The following is a 15,249-nucleotide window of genomic DNA, read 5'->3' on the forward strand; positions in this document are numbered from 1 at the left end:
TCTGCTTTTGAACAGGGGTTGGACTGGATGATCTCTAGAGATCCCTTCCAACCCCCACCATTCTGTGATTCGTTACTAGGAAGAAGAGACCAATCCCCACCTTGCTACAACCTCTTTTCAGGTAGCTGTAGGGAGCAGTAAGTTTATTAGAATAAACCTTTATTAGAATAAACCAAACCAGGTTGGAAGAGACCTTCAAGATCATCGTGTCCAACCCATCAACCAATCCAACCCACCCAAACAGCTAACTCATGGCACCAAGCACCCCATCAAGTCTCCTTCTGAACACCTCCAATGACGGCAACTCCACCACCTCCCCAGGCAACCCATTTCAATGGGCAATCACTCTTTCTGTATAGAACTTCTTCCTAACATCCAACCTGAACCTCCCCTGGCACAGCCTGAGTTCTCCCCTCAGCCTCCTTTTCTCCAGTCTAAACAGCCCCAGTTCCTTCAGCTGCTCCTCAGAAGACTTGCTCTCTAGACCCTTCACCAGCTTCACTGCCCTTCCTTCCATGCTGCAGCTTATAGTGAGGGGCCCAAAACTGAACAACAGCATTCAACACGCAGCCTCACCAGTGCCTAGTCCAGGAGCACAATCACTTCCCTAATCCTGCTGGCCACACACAGCATGTTCCAGGGAGACTTACAATACAGCAAGAAAAGCAGTGCAATCTGGTTGTTAGTTGACAAAAAGTGGAGATGTCCATAGATTAAAAAAAAAAAGGCATTTCTGATTACAACCAAGACCATGAGGGATATTTATCAAAGTTTAGGAATAAGATCAGTCAGGTATTTTCAAAGACAAAGTTCAAAGTTACTCAGCTGAAAACCCATTCAGTAGTTTTGAGAAAACAATTTCATTGTTACTTACTCTATTTATATTAACCTGAATGTCATAATTAAACTTACTTGATCAACATGAAGAAGTCCACAGTGCATTATATTGTAGAAATGAGTTAAAAAATCCCTGTTTGGAGAAACATCTTGTCTTCGCTTCATTGTCTTACAAATGAGTTTATAGGCATGCAGCTTTCCTTGTTTGTATTTATCAGTCAGCATTGTTGCCTACAGTTTTAGAACAGTATTTATTGTTAATAAATCAAAAAGTCACATTAAAACACTCCTGCAGCTACATAGAATCATAGAATTGTTAAGGTTGGAAGGGACCACAAGGATCATCTAGTTCCAACATCCTGCCATGGGCAGGGACACCTCACACTAGAGCAGGTTGGCCCTAAAATCCTCCAGGCATGAGGCTTCTACCCTGGGCAACCTGTTTCAGTGTCTCACCCACCCTCATGATGAAGAGCTTCTTCCTAACATCCAATCTGAATCTACCCATTTCTACCCATTACCTGACATCCTAAAACGTCCCACCCCAGCTTTCTTGTAGGCCCCTTTCAGATACTGGAAGGCCACAATTAGGTCTCCTCGGAGCCTTCTCTTCTCCAGACTCAACAGCCCCATCTCCCCCACTCTGTCCTCATAGGAGAGGAGCTCCAACCTTCTAATCATCCTTGTGGCCCTTCTCTGGACATACTCCAGCACGTCCAGATCCTTCCTGTAACAGGGGCTCCAGAACTGGACACCATATTCTAGGTAGGGTCTCACCAGAGCAAAGTAGAGGGGGAGAATCACCTCCCTCGACCTGCTGGCTATGCTCCTCTTGATGCAGGCCAGGATATGATTTGCTTTCTGGGCCTGCAGGTGCACACTGAAGCTTCTCATTCACCAGCATTCCCAAGTCATTTCTTCAGGGCTGATGTCCAGCCAGTCAGCGCCCAGCCTATAGCGGTCCTTGGGATTGCCCTGACCCACGTGCACTTCATTACTGTGTCACTGCTGAGTGCTCAAATTTACCTTGAACAGCCATGGTGTTAGAATTCTCAGTGGTGGAATTAAAACTGGTGGAGATGGTGAAGTTAGGTTATCTGTTGAAATACCAAGATTATCTCTTATCTGCAATTATTAAAAACAAAAAGATACATATTTAAGGGTGGTGCAAATATACACGGTGGTGGTTGTTGGTTTTTTTCCTTTGGAAATTCTGCCCTATCATAGTTTCATAGTTTCACTCAGGGTTGGAAGGGACTACAAGGATCATCTAGTTCCAACCCCCCTGCCATGGGCAGGGACACCCCACACTAGATCAGGCTGGACAGAGCCTCATCCAGCCTGGGCTTAAACACCCCCAGGGATGGGGCCTCGACCACCTCTCTGGACAACCCATTCCAGGGTCTCACCACTCTCATGGTGAAGAACCTCCTCCTCACATCTAGCCTGAATCTCCCCACCTCCAGCTTCATTCCATTCCCCCTAGTCCTATCACTACCTGAGATCCTGAGAAGTCCTTCCCCAGCCTTCCTGTAGGCCCCCTTCAGATACTGGAAGGCCACAATTAGGTCACCTCGGAGCCTTCTCTTCTCCAGACTGAACAGCCCCAACACCTTCAGTCTGTCCTCACAGGAGAGGTGCTCCAGCCCTCTGATCATCCTTGTGGCCCGTCTCTGGACACGTTCCAGCACCTCCACATCCCTCTTGTCATAGGGGCTCCAGAACTGGACACAGTACTCCAGGTGGGGTCTCACCAGGGCTGAGTAGAGGGGGAGGATCACCTCCCTCGACCTGCTGGCCACACTTCTCCTGATGCAGCTCAGGATCTGATTGGCTTTGCGGGCTGCAAGTGCACATTGAGAGCTCATGTTGAGCTTTTTGTCCACCAGCACCCCCAAGTCTCTCTCCTCAGGGCTACTTTCCAGCCAGCCACTGCCCAACCTGTATTTGTGCCTGGGATTGCCTCGACCCAGATGCAGGACCCTGCACTTGCTCAGGTCAGGTTGGTGAAGAGGTCCTGTTCTTTTACCTTGGCCAGATTCTGCCACAGTTCACACAGGTAATCAAAAACCTGTGCATGAATCTCTGGATCCATGATGCTGTTCACATCTCCTAAAATTCCTAGCATTCGCCTCCACATCACAGTAGCAACATCTGCATGCCATCCTGTCAGTGTTCCCCCAGCCATCACACTGCAACACTCTGAGGGGAATTCAGCAGTTTCTGTAATGAAAGGAAATAGTACAGTGAGACCTACCTCTCCAAGAAAATAAAGTTGTGATATAACTATTACATACACAGTTTTCTTAAAACCAAAAGGAAAAAAGATCAGGCTTTCAGAGCAAGATACTGCTTACTCACTGAGCCGCCTCAGCACTGGATATAGCTAACTATGTGCCTATTAACAAACTCTGTAGAGGAAGAATTGTCCCATTTCTCATATTCATTCTCTAAATAACATTTAAGGCCACTACTGAAGCCCAAATAAAGATCTGATCCGACCTAGTGAGGTCACTGCTTTTGCTGTCTTACATTCTTTGGAGGCAATGAATCTCCAGAGCTCCGCTTGCCTGCTTGCAAGTAAAATGACATTTCTGCTTTACATTTTTTTCCCAATAAAACCAAAAGATGATTTTGCAAACTGAAGAGAGGGGAGAGAAAACTTGTATCTGGCTACTGCTCTTTCAGGAGTAAATCTGCACAAGTGATGAGGCAACATTCAGTAGCCAACACCACAGTCTCTCAACTAGTTCTCTCTATACATCAGTGCCGTGTAAATGAACTGGGTTTTTTAGGTGGAAGATGATTAATCTTGTTTCTCCATATAAAGAAAACTTCAATAGATTATAATGGCTAAAGTCCACTTAGTTCACCCTTACCTAGCTAAGCAGACACACTAAATCTCAACAGACACACTAAACCAGCTAATGAGCTTTAAAGCAGCAGGCATTCAGAATCTCCTTTCTGTCCCTCTCAGACAGATTTTCAAAACACCTCAGCATGAGAATTTGCTGAGATCTGAAAATCTTGCAGCTCCCACAGGCATACAAAATCAAATTAAATCTGAATTCAGCCTGACTACATTGCCTCTTGTTTTGAAGATCTGGACCACTGTGGTAGAGACACTAATGGTTTCTAGGCTGCGGATTACAACCTACAAAGCAAAACAATTACATTCCTGACCATCGGTATGCTACTTAGAGGGCTTCAAATGCACATCAGGAACTTCTGTTTCCATAAGACCAAGTGTGGGAGAAATGAGAACTTGGTATTTACTAGGTAAACACACCAATAGCTAAGGCAGTTGAAGTAATTAGAGATTTGTTCAAATATGAAAGGGAAATGAAACAAACCTCCAAGGAGAAACTAGAACATTACTTTAAAATTATGTCTTACTGCTTGTACAGCAATGATAAAACAGACTAGATTAAGCTGCCATGACTCTAAGCATTAAAAAGAACAGTTATAAATGTGTGAACTATTAACCCATTGCCAACAGTTCCAGTGAAATGCAAGATAAAATGCCAAAGTTTTCTGCTTGCTTTTAAATCACCGCAACAAAATGCTTTTTGAAGTGCAGAGGCAATAGCCCTGTACAGGATTCTCTACAGCTACTGTGACACTAGCTACTTCACTACATGGCACTGGAAAGAAAGAAAGAACAGGTTTGTATTTTCTATTCCAGATATTGCCTAGGTCATCTGGCGTCTGTAAAACAGAGTGGTGGAGCTTCTCATCCAGCTGCAGATCCTTCTGCTCAATATGATCTGCATGAAGAGTAGCAGGAGAGGGTGTCTGTGATCGGGATCCAAGAGCAGATTGGATTGGAGAAGCACTTTCAGAGCCTGTAAATGCAATTTTTAACAGTTACCTTAAAAGCAAGCCTTTTCTGTTTTCTTGAGCTACTGAAATGTTGTCTAAACACAGCATTAACAAACCCCCAAAACTGAACTACTTCTACATATCAGATCTGGGCAAGAAGAGATTTAAGAACTGTAAGAAGATCTGCCTCTGAATGGTGCTCTGAAAGAAAACACATTACATGCAGGAAAGCTGAGATGAACATCGACATCAGATAGGTACATGGAGCTTTGTTTTAGGTCCAGGTGATTTTTAATGTGTTTGTTCTGCAACATTTTCAGTGTTGTGAAACTAACCAAATTTCCCTTCACAGTCCCTTACCAAAATTTCTCTTCAGCAAAGCATTCAAGTAGACATTTTCTTGGAACAATGGCTTTTTGGTAAATAAAACTTCAAACCAGTAACTGACAGTGTTTGGTATTTATCCTATCAACTGGGCTGAGGAAAGTTCTGTAGTGTTAAGAGTAGTATTTCCTCTAAACCCAGAAAATAAACAGGAAACCTTCACATGATAGAAGAGAATGGACAGAAATAATATGGAAAATTTGCTGAACTTATGGAGTCTTCTAAGAAACACTGAAAGATGCCTTCACATATGTGAAGCCAAATTTGACTGATACTACTATGGCTTCAACTTGTTCTAGGACTAGTAAACAGCAAATCAGTAAACTCAACCATTTGCTTAGAATATGAAATCATGCCTATATGACACAAAAAGTAAAAATCTTCCTTCAAAATACCTTCAAAGCAGAACTATTTAGAAAGAAGTAGCTTTCTAAGTGGCAGAACCACTGAAAACTCCTGGGCGTTGGGTATTCAAGGACAGGTTGCATGAGGCCTTGAGAAGCCAAGTCTAGTTGAACAGCATCCCTGCCCGTGGTGGGGAGGTCGGAGTAGATGGTCTCTAGGATTCCTTCTGACCTAAGCCATTCTATCAAAACTCATTTCTTGAGAGTGCATTCTGAGGCTGAGTTTCTGCATGGCTTTGCTGATATCTAACATAGTGAATTCCCACTGCAGCCTCCTTGTTGTAGATTCTGCATACATACAATTTTCACTAGACAGCTGCCTACGTTTCATAAAACTCTGAAGAAAAGATTTTCCTCCTATTTTCTGTTATGCCAACTGAGCAGAAATTAGACACTGAGCTCCAGACATTGCTGCGGTGTGGAACAGAGGTGGTGTAATTGCACAAAGTCCTGCTCCCTCAGGAAACACAGCCAAATGCAGGTGATGCACAAAAGCTGCCTCTCTAAAACAGTGGTCCAAACAACAAGAAGAGACAGCCACAGAATCTCACAATGGACAACTCAGTCATTAATTGCAGTCTTATCAGTTCAATTACAGGGCAAACTTGGATGAAAAGACCAAACAGTAATGAAATTGTTAACATATAAAAGCAAACATAAAAGGAACAGATTCACTGCATGGGCTTTAAACAAGCACACAGCAAAGGAAAAAATTAAGAAAATGAAGGTCAAGCTGAACATTGTTGAACAAGCTGAACAACAATGTCCAAGAAAGCTGATACCACGCTTCCTTCAGCAGAAAGGCTCTTTTAGAGAATGAACACTGAGGCAGGGGAAGTAAAGATGTCTTTCGGTATCTCAGAAAATGCAGACTCTGGTTTCTCACAGAAAATAAGATGCTGTATGTAGGTACAAGCTTTCACAGATAGGTACTTGTTCCAAAGGCTGTAACAGAAATGGTAGCAGGTAACAATGATGGAACAAGAAGTATGAAAATGAGTATGGACATCTTTACTTCTTTTACAAAATCTGGCAGAAGACTTCTTCCAAATATTCCTCACAGAGGAAGATTCTCTCTTTCAGAAAGGAGACCATTCAGTTTGAGTTAACTGCATGACTTGGTGGTTGCTAACCTAACTGCTGCCCCCTGAAGGAACAGTTACAAAGTAAACTAGTGAAGCCTCCAGCTCATCAATTGAGGCTATCAAACACTGCTTCCTAACAGGCTTACTTTTTAATGGAAACAACAGGCAAAGTTGTAAGAAAAAAAAGAATTCCTAAGTTACAGAAACAGAAACTGATCTTACATGGCACAATGAACATTTTGCATATTACAAGTTCCCAGTTACACAACAGACAACACAAAGAGGGATCAGGGTGATGCACATAAAAGCATCCCATGATACACTGGTTTGACAGAGCACTGTCAAGGCCTTCCAAGAAAAAAAAACCTCTTCCTGAAAACTACCCATTTGATGACAGACAATTGTAAGAGATCTAGTATACATTATGTGGTAAGAATTTTCTCCCTGGTAATCATACAGATTTCACCATGAAGGCTTTAAAACACATTTAGCAGCAAGCCAACGATCATATGGGTAACTAAATCAGACAAAGGTTTTCCACTTCTGCTATTTCACTCATTACTTTTCAATAGCAATCAAAAAACCCCACTGAAATCCAAGAATCATCTTATATAGATTATAGATTCACTGCAGAAACTGGAACTTGCATTCTTCTGAAATATATGTTGGGTTTTTTTAGGCTTGGTTTTTTGGGGGCTTTTTTAAACTACTTTACCAGTAATAGTTGCAGCTTCAGCAGACAATGGTTGCTGATTGAGACTACTTGTTTCGGAATCTATGTGGAGAGTAGTGAGACTGGCCACTTCTTGCTCCTCAGCACTCTGTTGCTGTGCTGAAATTGCATCAACGTCAGTAGAAGCTGGGGTTCCTGCCTCAGTGCCAAAGCTGAAATCTGTACAAGGAAAGCATTGTATTAACATACAACCTAAAAATACCACTAGTATCAGAAACAAAAGCCAAGGAGCTCCAAAATCCTTTATGGAACATTTGCATGTGCACCTCCCATGGTACTAACACACTGTTAAAAAATGTACAGAAAGCAATTCACTATTACAAATATTCTCATTTCTATCACAAAACTGTCACTACTGCTGGAGAAGATATTCCTATTGCACGTCCTGCCTTCTGCTTATCTGCTGTAAGTGCACCTGCATGACAGTACAGTAAAAATAATGGAAACAGACATTAAGAAATTTGTTTGTAAAGTGTCCAGAGAAGGGCAACGAAGTCGGTGAGGGGTTTGGAACACAAGCCCTATGAGGAGAGCCTGAGGGAGCTGGGCCTGCTCAGCCTGGAGAAGGGGAGGCTAAGGGGTGACCTTATTGCTCTCTACAACTACCTGAAGGGAGGTTGTAGACAGGTGGATGTTGGTCTCTTCTCCCAGGCAGCCAGCACCAGAACAAGAGGACACAGTCTCAGGCTGTGCCAGGGGAGGTTTAGGTTGGATGTTAGGAAGAAGTTCTATACAGAGAGAGTGATTGCCCATTGGAATGGGCTGCTCAGGGAGGTGGTGGAGTCACTGTCATTGGAGGTGTTCAGGAGGAGACTTGATGGGGTGCTTGGTCCCATGGTTTAGTTAATTAGGTGGGTTGGGTCGGTTGATAGGTTGGACGTGATGATCTTGATGGTCTCTTCCAACCTGATCTGGTCTGGTCTGGTCTATTCTATTCTATTCTATTCTATTCTATTCTATTCTATTCTATTCTATTCTATTCTATTCTATTCTATTAGCTTTATTACATGGTATTCTAACAAATGGCTTATTCAGAGCTACAGAAAAAATGTCATGCTGAACTGTAGATTTGAAAATCATCATTTAGTTGCACAACATCTACATATCCTTAAAAAAATTGTAAGTTATTCAATTAATTCTCCCATATAAACATTATCTCTCCCTTACATAATACATGAAGTCATAATCTCTAATAACCACAATGACCCCTTCCTATTGAGCCAGAATGGAAATGGAGAAATAGAATGAATGAAAAGCATTAATTATATTATTAGAGAAAGCACAGTGATGTTCACAAAGCAAATAATGTTCCCACATGACAGTAAGTATCTTGATTAATCTATAGCTGTAAAAACAGCAGGAGCCCTTTTTAAAGTTTTACCTAAGTGTTTTCAAAAGAATGAATGTAACTTCCAAAATAAGTAACCTCTCATTTTCATATTCTGTGCAAAACAGATGGACACTCTCCAGGCACAAGCCAAATATTGCTTTCTAACTCCTGTTCACTGTTGTTCTGCTTTTTGCACAGTAATACTGCAGTGCTGTTTTGTTTAGTACACTGTAAACACAATGGCTTCTCTCAAGAACTCTGCTTGCTCCTAACGTGGTAATGACTTCATTGGGAAACTGATATAAGGGCTCTTTACAGAAAACTGCTGGCACAGAAGTTTACCAAGGATAAAAAGATTAAAAAAGGCAATTTGCAAGCAAGCAAGGAGAAATGTTTTTAGTTGTGGAAAAATGTACTTGCTTTCAAATTTGCGGCTGTCATACTGGAAGGCGCTGAACGAGTCGGAGTGGCTGTCGGAACTGATGAGGTCGCTGCTGCCTGCGCTGGCAGGTGACGTCCACTCAGAAGGCACCCCTGGGTCATCTATAGGACGCATTTGGTTCTGTTTGTTCAAGATATCAGGAAGATCTTTAGGAACTTCCAGGCTGCCAGGGCTGCTTCCTCTTCTTGTCACATTCTAAATATTGAAGAGACTTACGTTATCTTACAATCTCGAATGGCTTGTTTGCGTAAAAGAGAAGAAGCAACCTCCCATTTGCAAATGTCAGAATATCAAAAATAACTCTTAGGTACCTAAACCAGAAATTGTCATCATACCCTGCATGGAGCCAAGACTTTCCAAAACCCTAGACAGGTAGCAGCAAGTCAAAAACCCACAGAGTAACAGAATTTGTAAATACACATTTTAGTCACATGATTAGTTTCTGGGCATATACCTTAAAGGGCAAGGATTCAGGCTAGCATGTGCCACACAGGCACCAGGTAAGATCTGAGATTTACTTGGACTGACAAGCTTGTAATGATCCAAGGCATTCAATAGATTTAACAACCTAAAATCAGTAGATTGACACTCTGTTTTAAGGAGGCCTATCTAATGTCATGTGCTAGGCTACAAAACCAATGGCAATTTCCAAATATCCAAACTTACTTTGGCTGTTTTATTGCTACCTAAGGAAAAGATCCATTCTCTTGTCTGAGCTACTAATAATCAATATTCTTGCCCAGCTATGTGAAAACAAATAGTATTTGACCTCTTTCTCTCTTCTTCTTTGGCCAGCTGTTTATTAATTTGCAGGCTAAGTAAACTTTTTTCCTAGTCTTCAATGAAGCATTTTTGTCTTCTAACTTGGGACTTACTAAAAAGAACACTTTGCAGCAACAATCCAGTTTCACAGACATGAGTTCAATACTAAAACCAAAAGAAACCATATATTTGGACAAACTCTATAGGTCCTCTCTTGCCATTTATCATAGTATCATAGTATCAGTCAGGGTTGGAAGGGACCACAAGGATCAGCTAGTTCCAACCCCCCTGCCATGGGCAGGGACACCCCAAACTAGAGCAGGCTGGCCAGAGCCTCATCCAGCCTGGGCTTAAACACCTCCAGGGACAGGGCCCCAATCACCTCCCTGGACAACCCATTCCAGGGCTTCACCACTCTCATTTATAAAAGATCATGATAAAGAAACAAACGTTTCCAATTGCTTTAAAGAATCTTCTTCTCCCCCTCATTAGCAACAACCAAACTGCTTGCTGGGAACCCTTCTGCAGAAGCACGTCTTCAGAGGAGCTTCTTTAAAATCCTACCAAATTCTAAGCAAAATAAATAACAAGTTTGAAACACTACATTTTGTTCTTCATTTGAAACTGTTGGTTGGCTTTTTTAATATCTCTCCTTTTGCTGCTAGTTAGTAAACCATGCATATCTTCAAATCACTCATCTCGTGCTGTACGCATTCAACAGCAACCAGAAATTCTTGATTTAACACTGATTTAACATGTCTCACCATGAACCACATTCCAAACAACAAGACACTTCTGGAAATGTGTAAGGGAAAAAAAAAGTATATGAAACGTTGATTCAATTAGCAAAGGACTATTTACAAAAAACTTATTCAAACACTTGCAAGTGAAATGAAGAAAGGAAGGAAAAATGTGTACTTGGTGTGGTTTTGTAGCCTGCTGTGCTGACTGTACCTGCAGAGAGTAGTACCATATCACAGCGTGGTACCTAACTACACACCACACTGAGGACTGCAAATTTACATATAAACCATCATTCTGAAAGTGTCTGTGTACAAAGATCTTTACAAGTGCAATTAAGGCTCTTTAAATTCCGTGAGATAGTCAACTGACAGCAACTTCTGCATTGCTTTCTCAGTAAAGGTTTAATAGGTAAGAAAACACAAATGGCATGAAATAGCAAAGGCAAAGCAAAATTGAGTGGTATTGCCAATTCTTTCTGCTTCATAAAATCCAGATGGATACATTTTAGTGAACTGATTCATAACAGAGACTTACATATTGAAAAGTAGGAAGTTTGAGGCTTACCAGTGCACTACCACTGCGGAGTCTCTCAGCTATAAATTCATCCATGAGGTCAGGGACATTTGTATTGCTACTGCCAATATCAGTATCAATAGAGTGCAGCTTTTGACTCATGTCCTCTCTATTAGCTAAAAGCAAACGAACAACTGCATATAGTAAAGAACACATCGAGACAGTCTCAAAACAAAAAGTAACAAATGAAAAAACCTGCTAATCAACACAAATTTGAAAAAAAATAAGGTCAAAATTGCTAAACATGCACTTTAAGATTTTTCCCTCCTTTAAAGCAGACTCTACTTTAAGAATTAGTACGGCTTCTTCCTCCCACTAAGCAGGGGTTAGTTGATTTCCAGTACCACCTTTCCGAGCAAGAAGCTTATAGGTAAGCACTACTCAAAGTTGTTAATGCTTGCTTTTAAGAATAAAGTATATATTCTTCCAACTTCATGACAAATAAGTCATAAATCCTACAAGTTTTATACAGTTCCTACAGGCTCCTTCTTCATTGCATTCCTAATGAGAAGCAATGTAGTGGAGAAAGGAAACCAAGCTGTAAATTGTACTGATGACAAATGTCAATGTGGCACTGTATACAGTTAGTATAAATAGTGCAAGGAGAATGTTATGTAATTAAATTACATGCTAGCACATGGAATGAAAATTCAAAGTCTGGATGGTCAACGGTTATGAACAATTAATTCAGTTCGCTCATTTATCAGTGTTATATTTAACTGTCGCTGTTAGACCTCACTTCATAATCTTTACCTTTAAAATCTTCCAAGTTATTTCAGTTCTCTACAATGATTTTTCCACAATGTTGCTTATTCTAATAATGAGGCTCTGTTAAGTGTCACAGATTTAAAATAAATGGTACTTTTAAAATCAGTGCTTTCTAGAGATCTCTTTATCAGAGGTCTAGAGTCTGCAGGGATGCAAATTGCTTTTGAGACCCGTGACAGTCACGCTTTTGTGGTACTATGCTTACAAAGAGTGCCCTCAGGTGGCATTAACATCTTGATGCAGGATGCAGTACAGAATCCTCTGTTAATCATGCCAGCATAACAATGGGGAAAAAGAAAACCTACATTACTGCTGAAAGTTAATTTATTGTTCTTTTAAGGTGACGTGAACTAAGACAATAGACATTAGAATGAGACAGTCTTCTTTTTGGATCAGTCCACAGAGGTCTCATAGGTAGCAGGAGAAAGACTATCATGAGACCTTTGTGAACATCCGTGAGTCCAAGAAAAAAAAGAAAGCAATGAAAGATGTTGCCAAGATGTAACTGCATCCATGTCAATGAATGAATACAGAACAACCTCTACAGCATGTTTTGAAAAAGACTCAAACAAAACCTTACGATTAGACTCACGGAGAACTGCTGTAATGGCATCACTCCAGCAATAGATTTGTTTCAGACTGTCTTTGTAAAGTCATCTAAACTGACCTCCAAAGGTAAATTTAAGGGCTGTTTTTTTTGTTTGTTTTGGAGAAGGAGGAAGAGGAGGAAGAAGAAAACACACTAAATGAACCAGAACTAAAATTAGTTCAACATAGCTGGTCAAGAGCCAGGTCCTTTTGACAAACTAAACTCAAAGGGAAATAGCATATTCTGATAAAATATGCAGATGCCAATCATTCAGCAAGATGAATTTTAAGGCTTTGCATGGCAGACAAAAATTCAAAACTCTCAAGGCTTAATCCTTTATTAGGTCATTTATTGTCTCTTCCTCTTCCCTAACCTGATGGTCTTCAGCAGCAAAGAGGTTCAACTAAATATCTTGAAAAGGGGAATTAGTAATTTAAAGTATGTAAAAAGTAACTTATGCTGGGAGAAAAATCAGCTGGCTGTAGGCGCATGCATAACCGAATAGGGAAAGCAGTGATCATCCCAAAGCCTTTTGATTGCTTATCAGAGCTTGCTTCAGTTGCATTAAGCCAAACTGGTGCTGCTTTTCTCCTTTTGCGCTCTGCACACTGTTAGTGCTCACCTGCAGCTTTCCTTCCAAAATAGCCCATTACATGACTGTACAGATCCCTCAGTGGAGCCTCTGCTGGCATTCTGTTCTGCCTCTGTGGGGAAACATTTGCCTTCGGCTTCGAAAGAGCATGTACAACAGTTTTATAAACACCACCCAGGGAGCCCTGCTGTTGTGCTGACTCCTGACCTGACGCTCTAAAGGCACTACGGTTATGGAACTGATTAACTGCGATACCGTCTTTTTGCAACATGGCTGCTGGAGTTTCTGTAGATTCCTTAATTTGCTTGCTGCCAGCTGAAGCAGCACTGATTGCCTCTAGAGGTCTATACATTCCAGGTCTAACCAGCTCTGCGACAGGTGGTGGATTGGTGCTTGCACTGGTACTGCTGTTGTTGCCACCACTCCCACTACTACTGAAGCCACCAAGTTTACGAAGTCTTGCTTTCCAAGCGGCCTCTTTGCTCTCAAGAGGATTGTAAAATTGAACCGATTCTGTAGATGGCCTAAAAGTAACATGAACACTATTTCTTTTCTTAGTTGTTATTTTCATGATTTTAGCCCTATGAGTTACAGTTTCAGATATACTCCTTTTAGTTGGTGACAGTTTGCTTATGCCTGTGATGTGAGGCATCTGAGGATTAGTTTGTGCTTTAGGAAGAATTTTCTTTGCCTGTGTAACACGTGAGTTGCTGACTTTTTCGTTAAACTGGGCACTTTTAGGCTGTTCAGCTACTGCTGCTTCCACAACTAAATCTACATCAGCTTCAGTAGCTGCTTGCCTGTACAGGTGTCTCTTCCCTTCTTTGCTGCTAGGACTACTTGACCCATGATTAGGCAGGCTTTCATACTGTTTATCAATATTTAAGAGGCTGGCTTTATCAAGCACTTCATTTCTTGTAAAAACGTCTACTTGAGTAGGTGCAATGTTAGTTATAAAGCCGCTTTGGTTTTGTTCTAGGTACAGCTCTGTGTTATCAGCTCTTTCTGTAACAGTGGTGCTATTTGTGCATTGACCAGTCTGATCTCTATTTTCTAATCCATCCAGTGGAAATCTATCATTCCTATTTACTGATGTATCAACTTCGTGAGCAGAAGCCTCACATTTATCTATCTCAAAGTTACCGCAAAGTTCTTCTTTTTCTTTAAGATATTCTCTCAGAGAGGAAAGGAGATCATCTTCACCTTCAAGGTCAACATATTGGCTTTGTTCAAAGGCTGTGTTTGCAAATTCTACCGGCCCTATTAAATGACAAAGATGGTCATAAATACTATCCCCAACTTCCAAGGAGGATTCTCTGCTATTTGTATCAGTGATATGGCTTTCAGTGGATCTATGCATTGAAGAGGTCTCAGTGGAACTCTGTAAGCTCGGAGCGTGATGGGATGAACTGTCAATGACAGGAACTGCACCTTTGGCTCGTTCAACTGCGAATGGTTCCAGGATGTCAGAGGTGCTGCTGCTTCTTGGCAGTGGTTGCTCCTCATTTAATGCACCAAAAACTTCACTTGGAGCATCCTCACTCTGTGAAAAATGTCTGACTCGAGGTGGACGTGGAAGAATTTGAGCATCGTCAATGTCTGTAGGAAAAAAGTATATGTAACATGCACTAGAATTTATACAGAAGCAGTATTTATTTACTGTTATATCCTAATTACACGACTTTAAAAGCCAGGAAAGTCCAGAGCCTTATTTTCTTAAGTACAACAAAAAGCACTTTTTCCAGTACTAGAATGTTAAAAACACACGCACATAATATCCAGTACAGAATGTAGTATAAATGAGTTAGACCATCAGAACACGGTTTTAAATGTTAACATGCATGAGAACAAACAGTGAGACCATGGAACATTTGGAAATACAGTTAAAGCTAGGGCTGTGCCAATAAATTCAATAATTCAGTATTATTCCAGCTAGCCTGTTCAGCAAATGGTTACCTGGAATACAGATTAGCTTAACAGTAACACCCTTCATGAAATTTTCATCTTCAGAGAAATGCACAACTCCACAAAGAACAGGTTTTCTGGGAAGTTGGAATCACTTATTGAATCGGCAAACTATTATTTGTATGAGTATATATAAACTACTGAAATATCAGAAAGAACATTATCATACGGTTATGGATATTATGGCATAAGGAAGAGAGTGTGTGCCTAAATGAGAGG

General features: G+C 41.1%; 1 protein-coding gene across 11 annotated transcripts in view; it reads right to left on the reverse strand.

The window, feature by feature from the left end:
- The window catches only part of RALGAPA1 (Ral GTPase activating protein catalytic subunit alpha 1), a 155,809-nt gene that overhangs the window by 83,190 nt on the left and 57,370 nt on the right, over positions 1-15,249 (reverse strand). For 5 of the 11 annotated variants that reach the window (XM_068160377.1, XM_068160375.1, XM_068160376.1 and 2 more), the window contains 8 exons: positions 13,096-14,664; positions 11,108-11,232; positions 9,016-9,232; positions 7,248-7,424; positions 4,530-4,682; positions 2,867-3,060; positions 1,864-1,962; positions 913-1,068 (listed from right to left, as the gene is read on the reverse strand). In XM_068160377.1, coding sequence (XP_068016478.1) covers positions 913-1,068; positions 1,864-1,962; positions 2,867-3,060; positions 4,530-4,682; positions 7,248-7,424; positions 9,016-9,232; positions 11,108-11,232; positions 13,096-14,664 — 2,690 coding nt within the window. The remainder of the gene's footprint in view (positions 1-912; positions 1,069-1,863; positions 1,963-2,866; positions 3,061-4,529; positions 4,683-7,247; positions 7,425-9,015; positions 9,233-11,107; positions 11,233-13,095; positions 14,665-15,249) is intronic. The other 6 variants (XM_068160384.1, XM_068160383.1, XM_068160382.1 and 3 more) reach the window with 3 other exon arrangements.

The sequence above is a fragment of the Melanerpes formicivorus genome, unplaced genomic scaffold (assembly GCF_026170545.1).
Source record: "Melanerpes formicivorus ecotype bairdi unplaced genomic scaffold, bMelFor1.0.p_v2 SCAF_49, whole genome shotgun sequence".
Classification (NCBI taxonomy): Eukaryota; Metazoa; Chordata; class Aves; order Piciformes; family Picidae; genus Melanerpes; species Melanerpes formicivorus.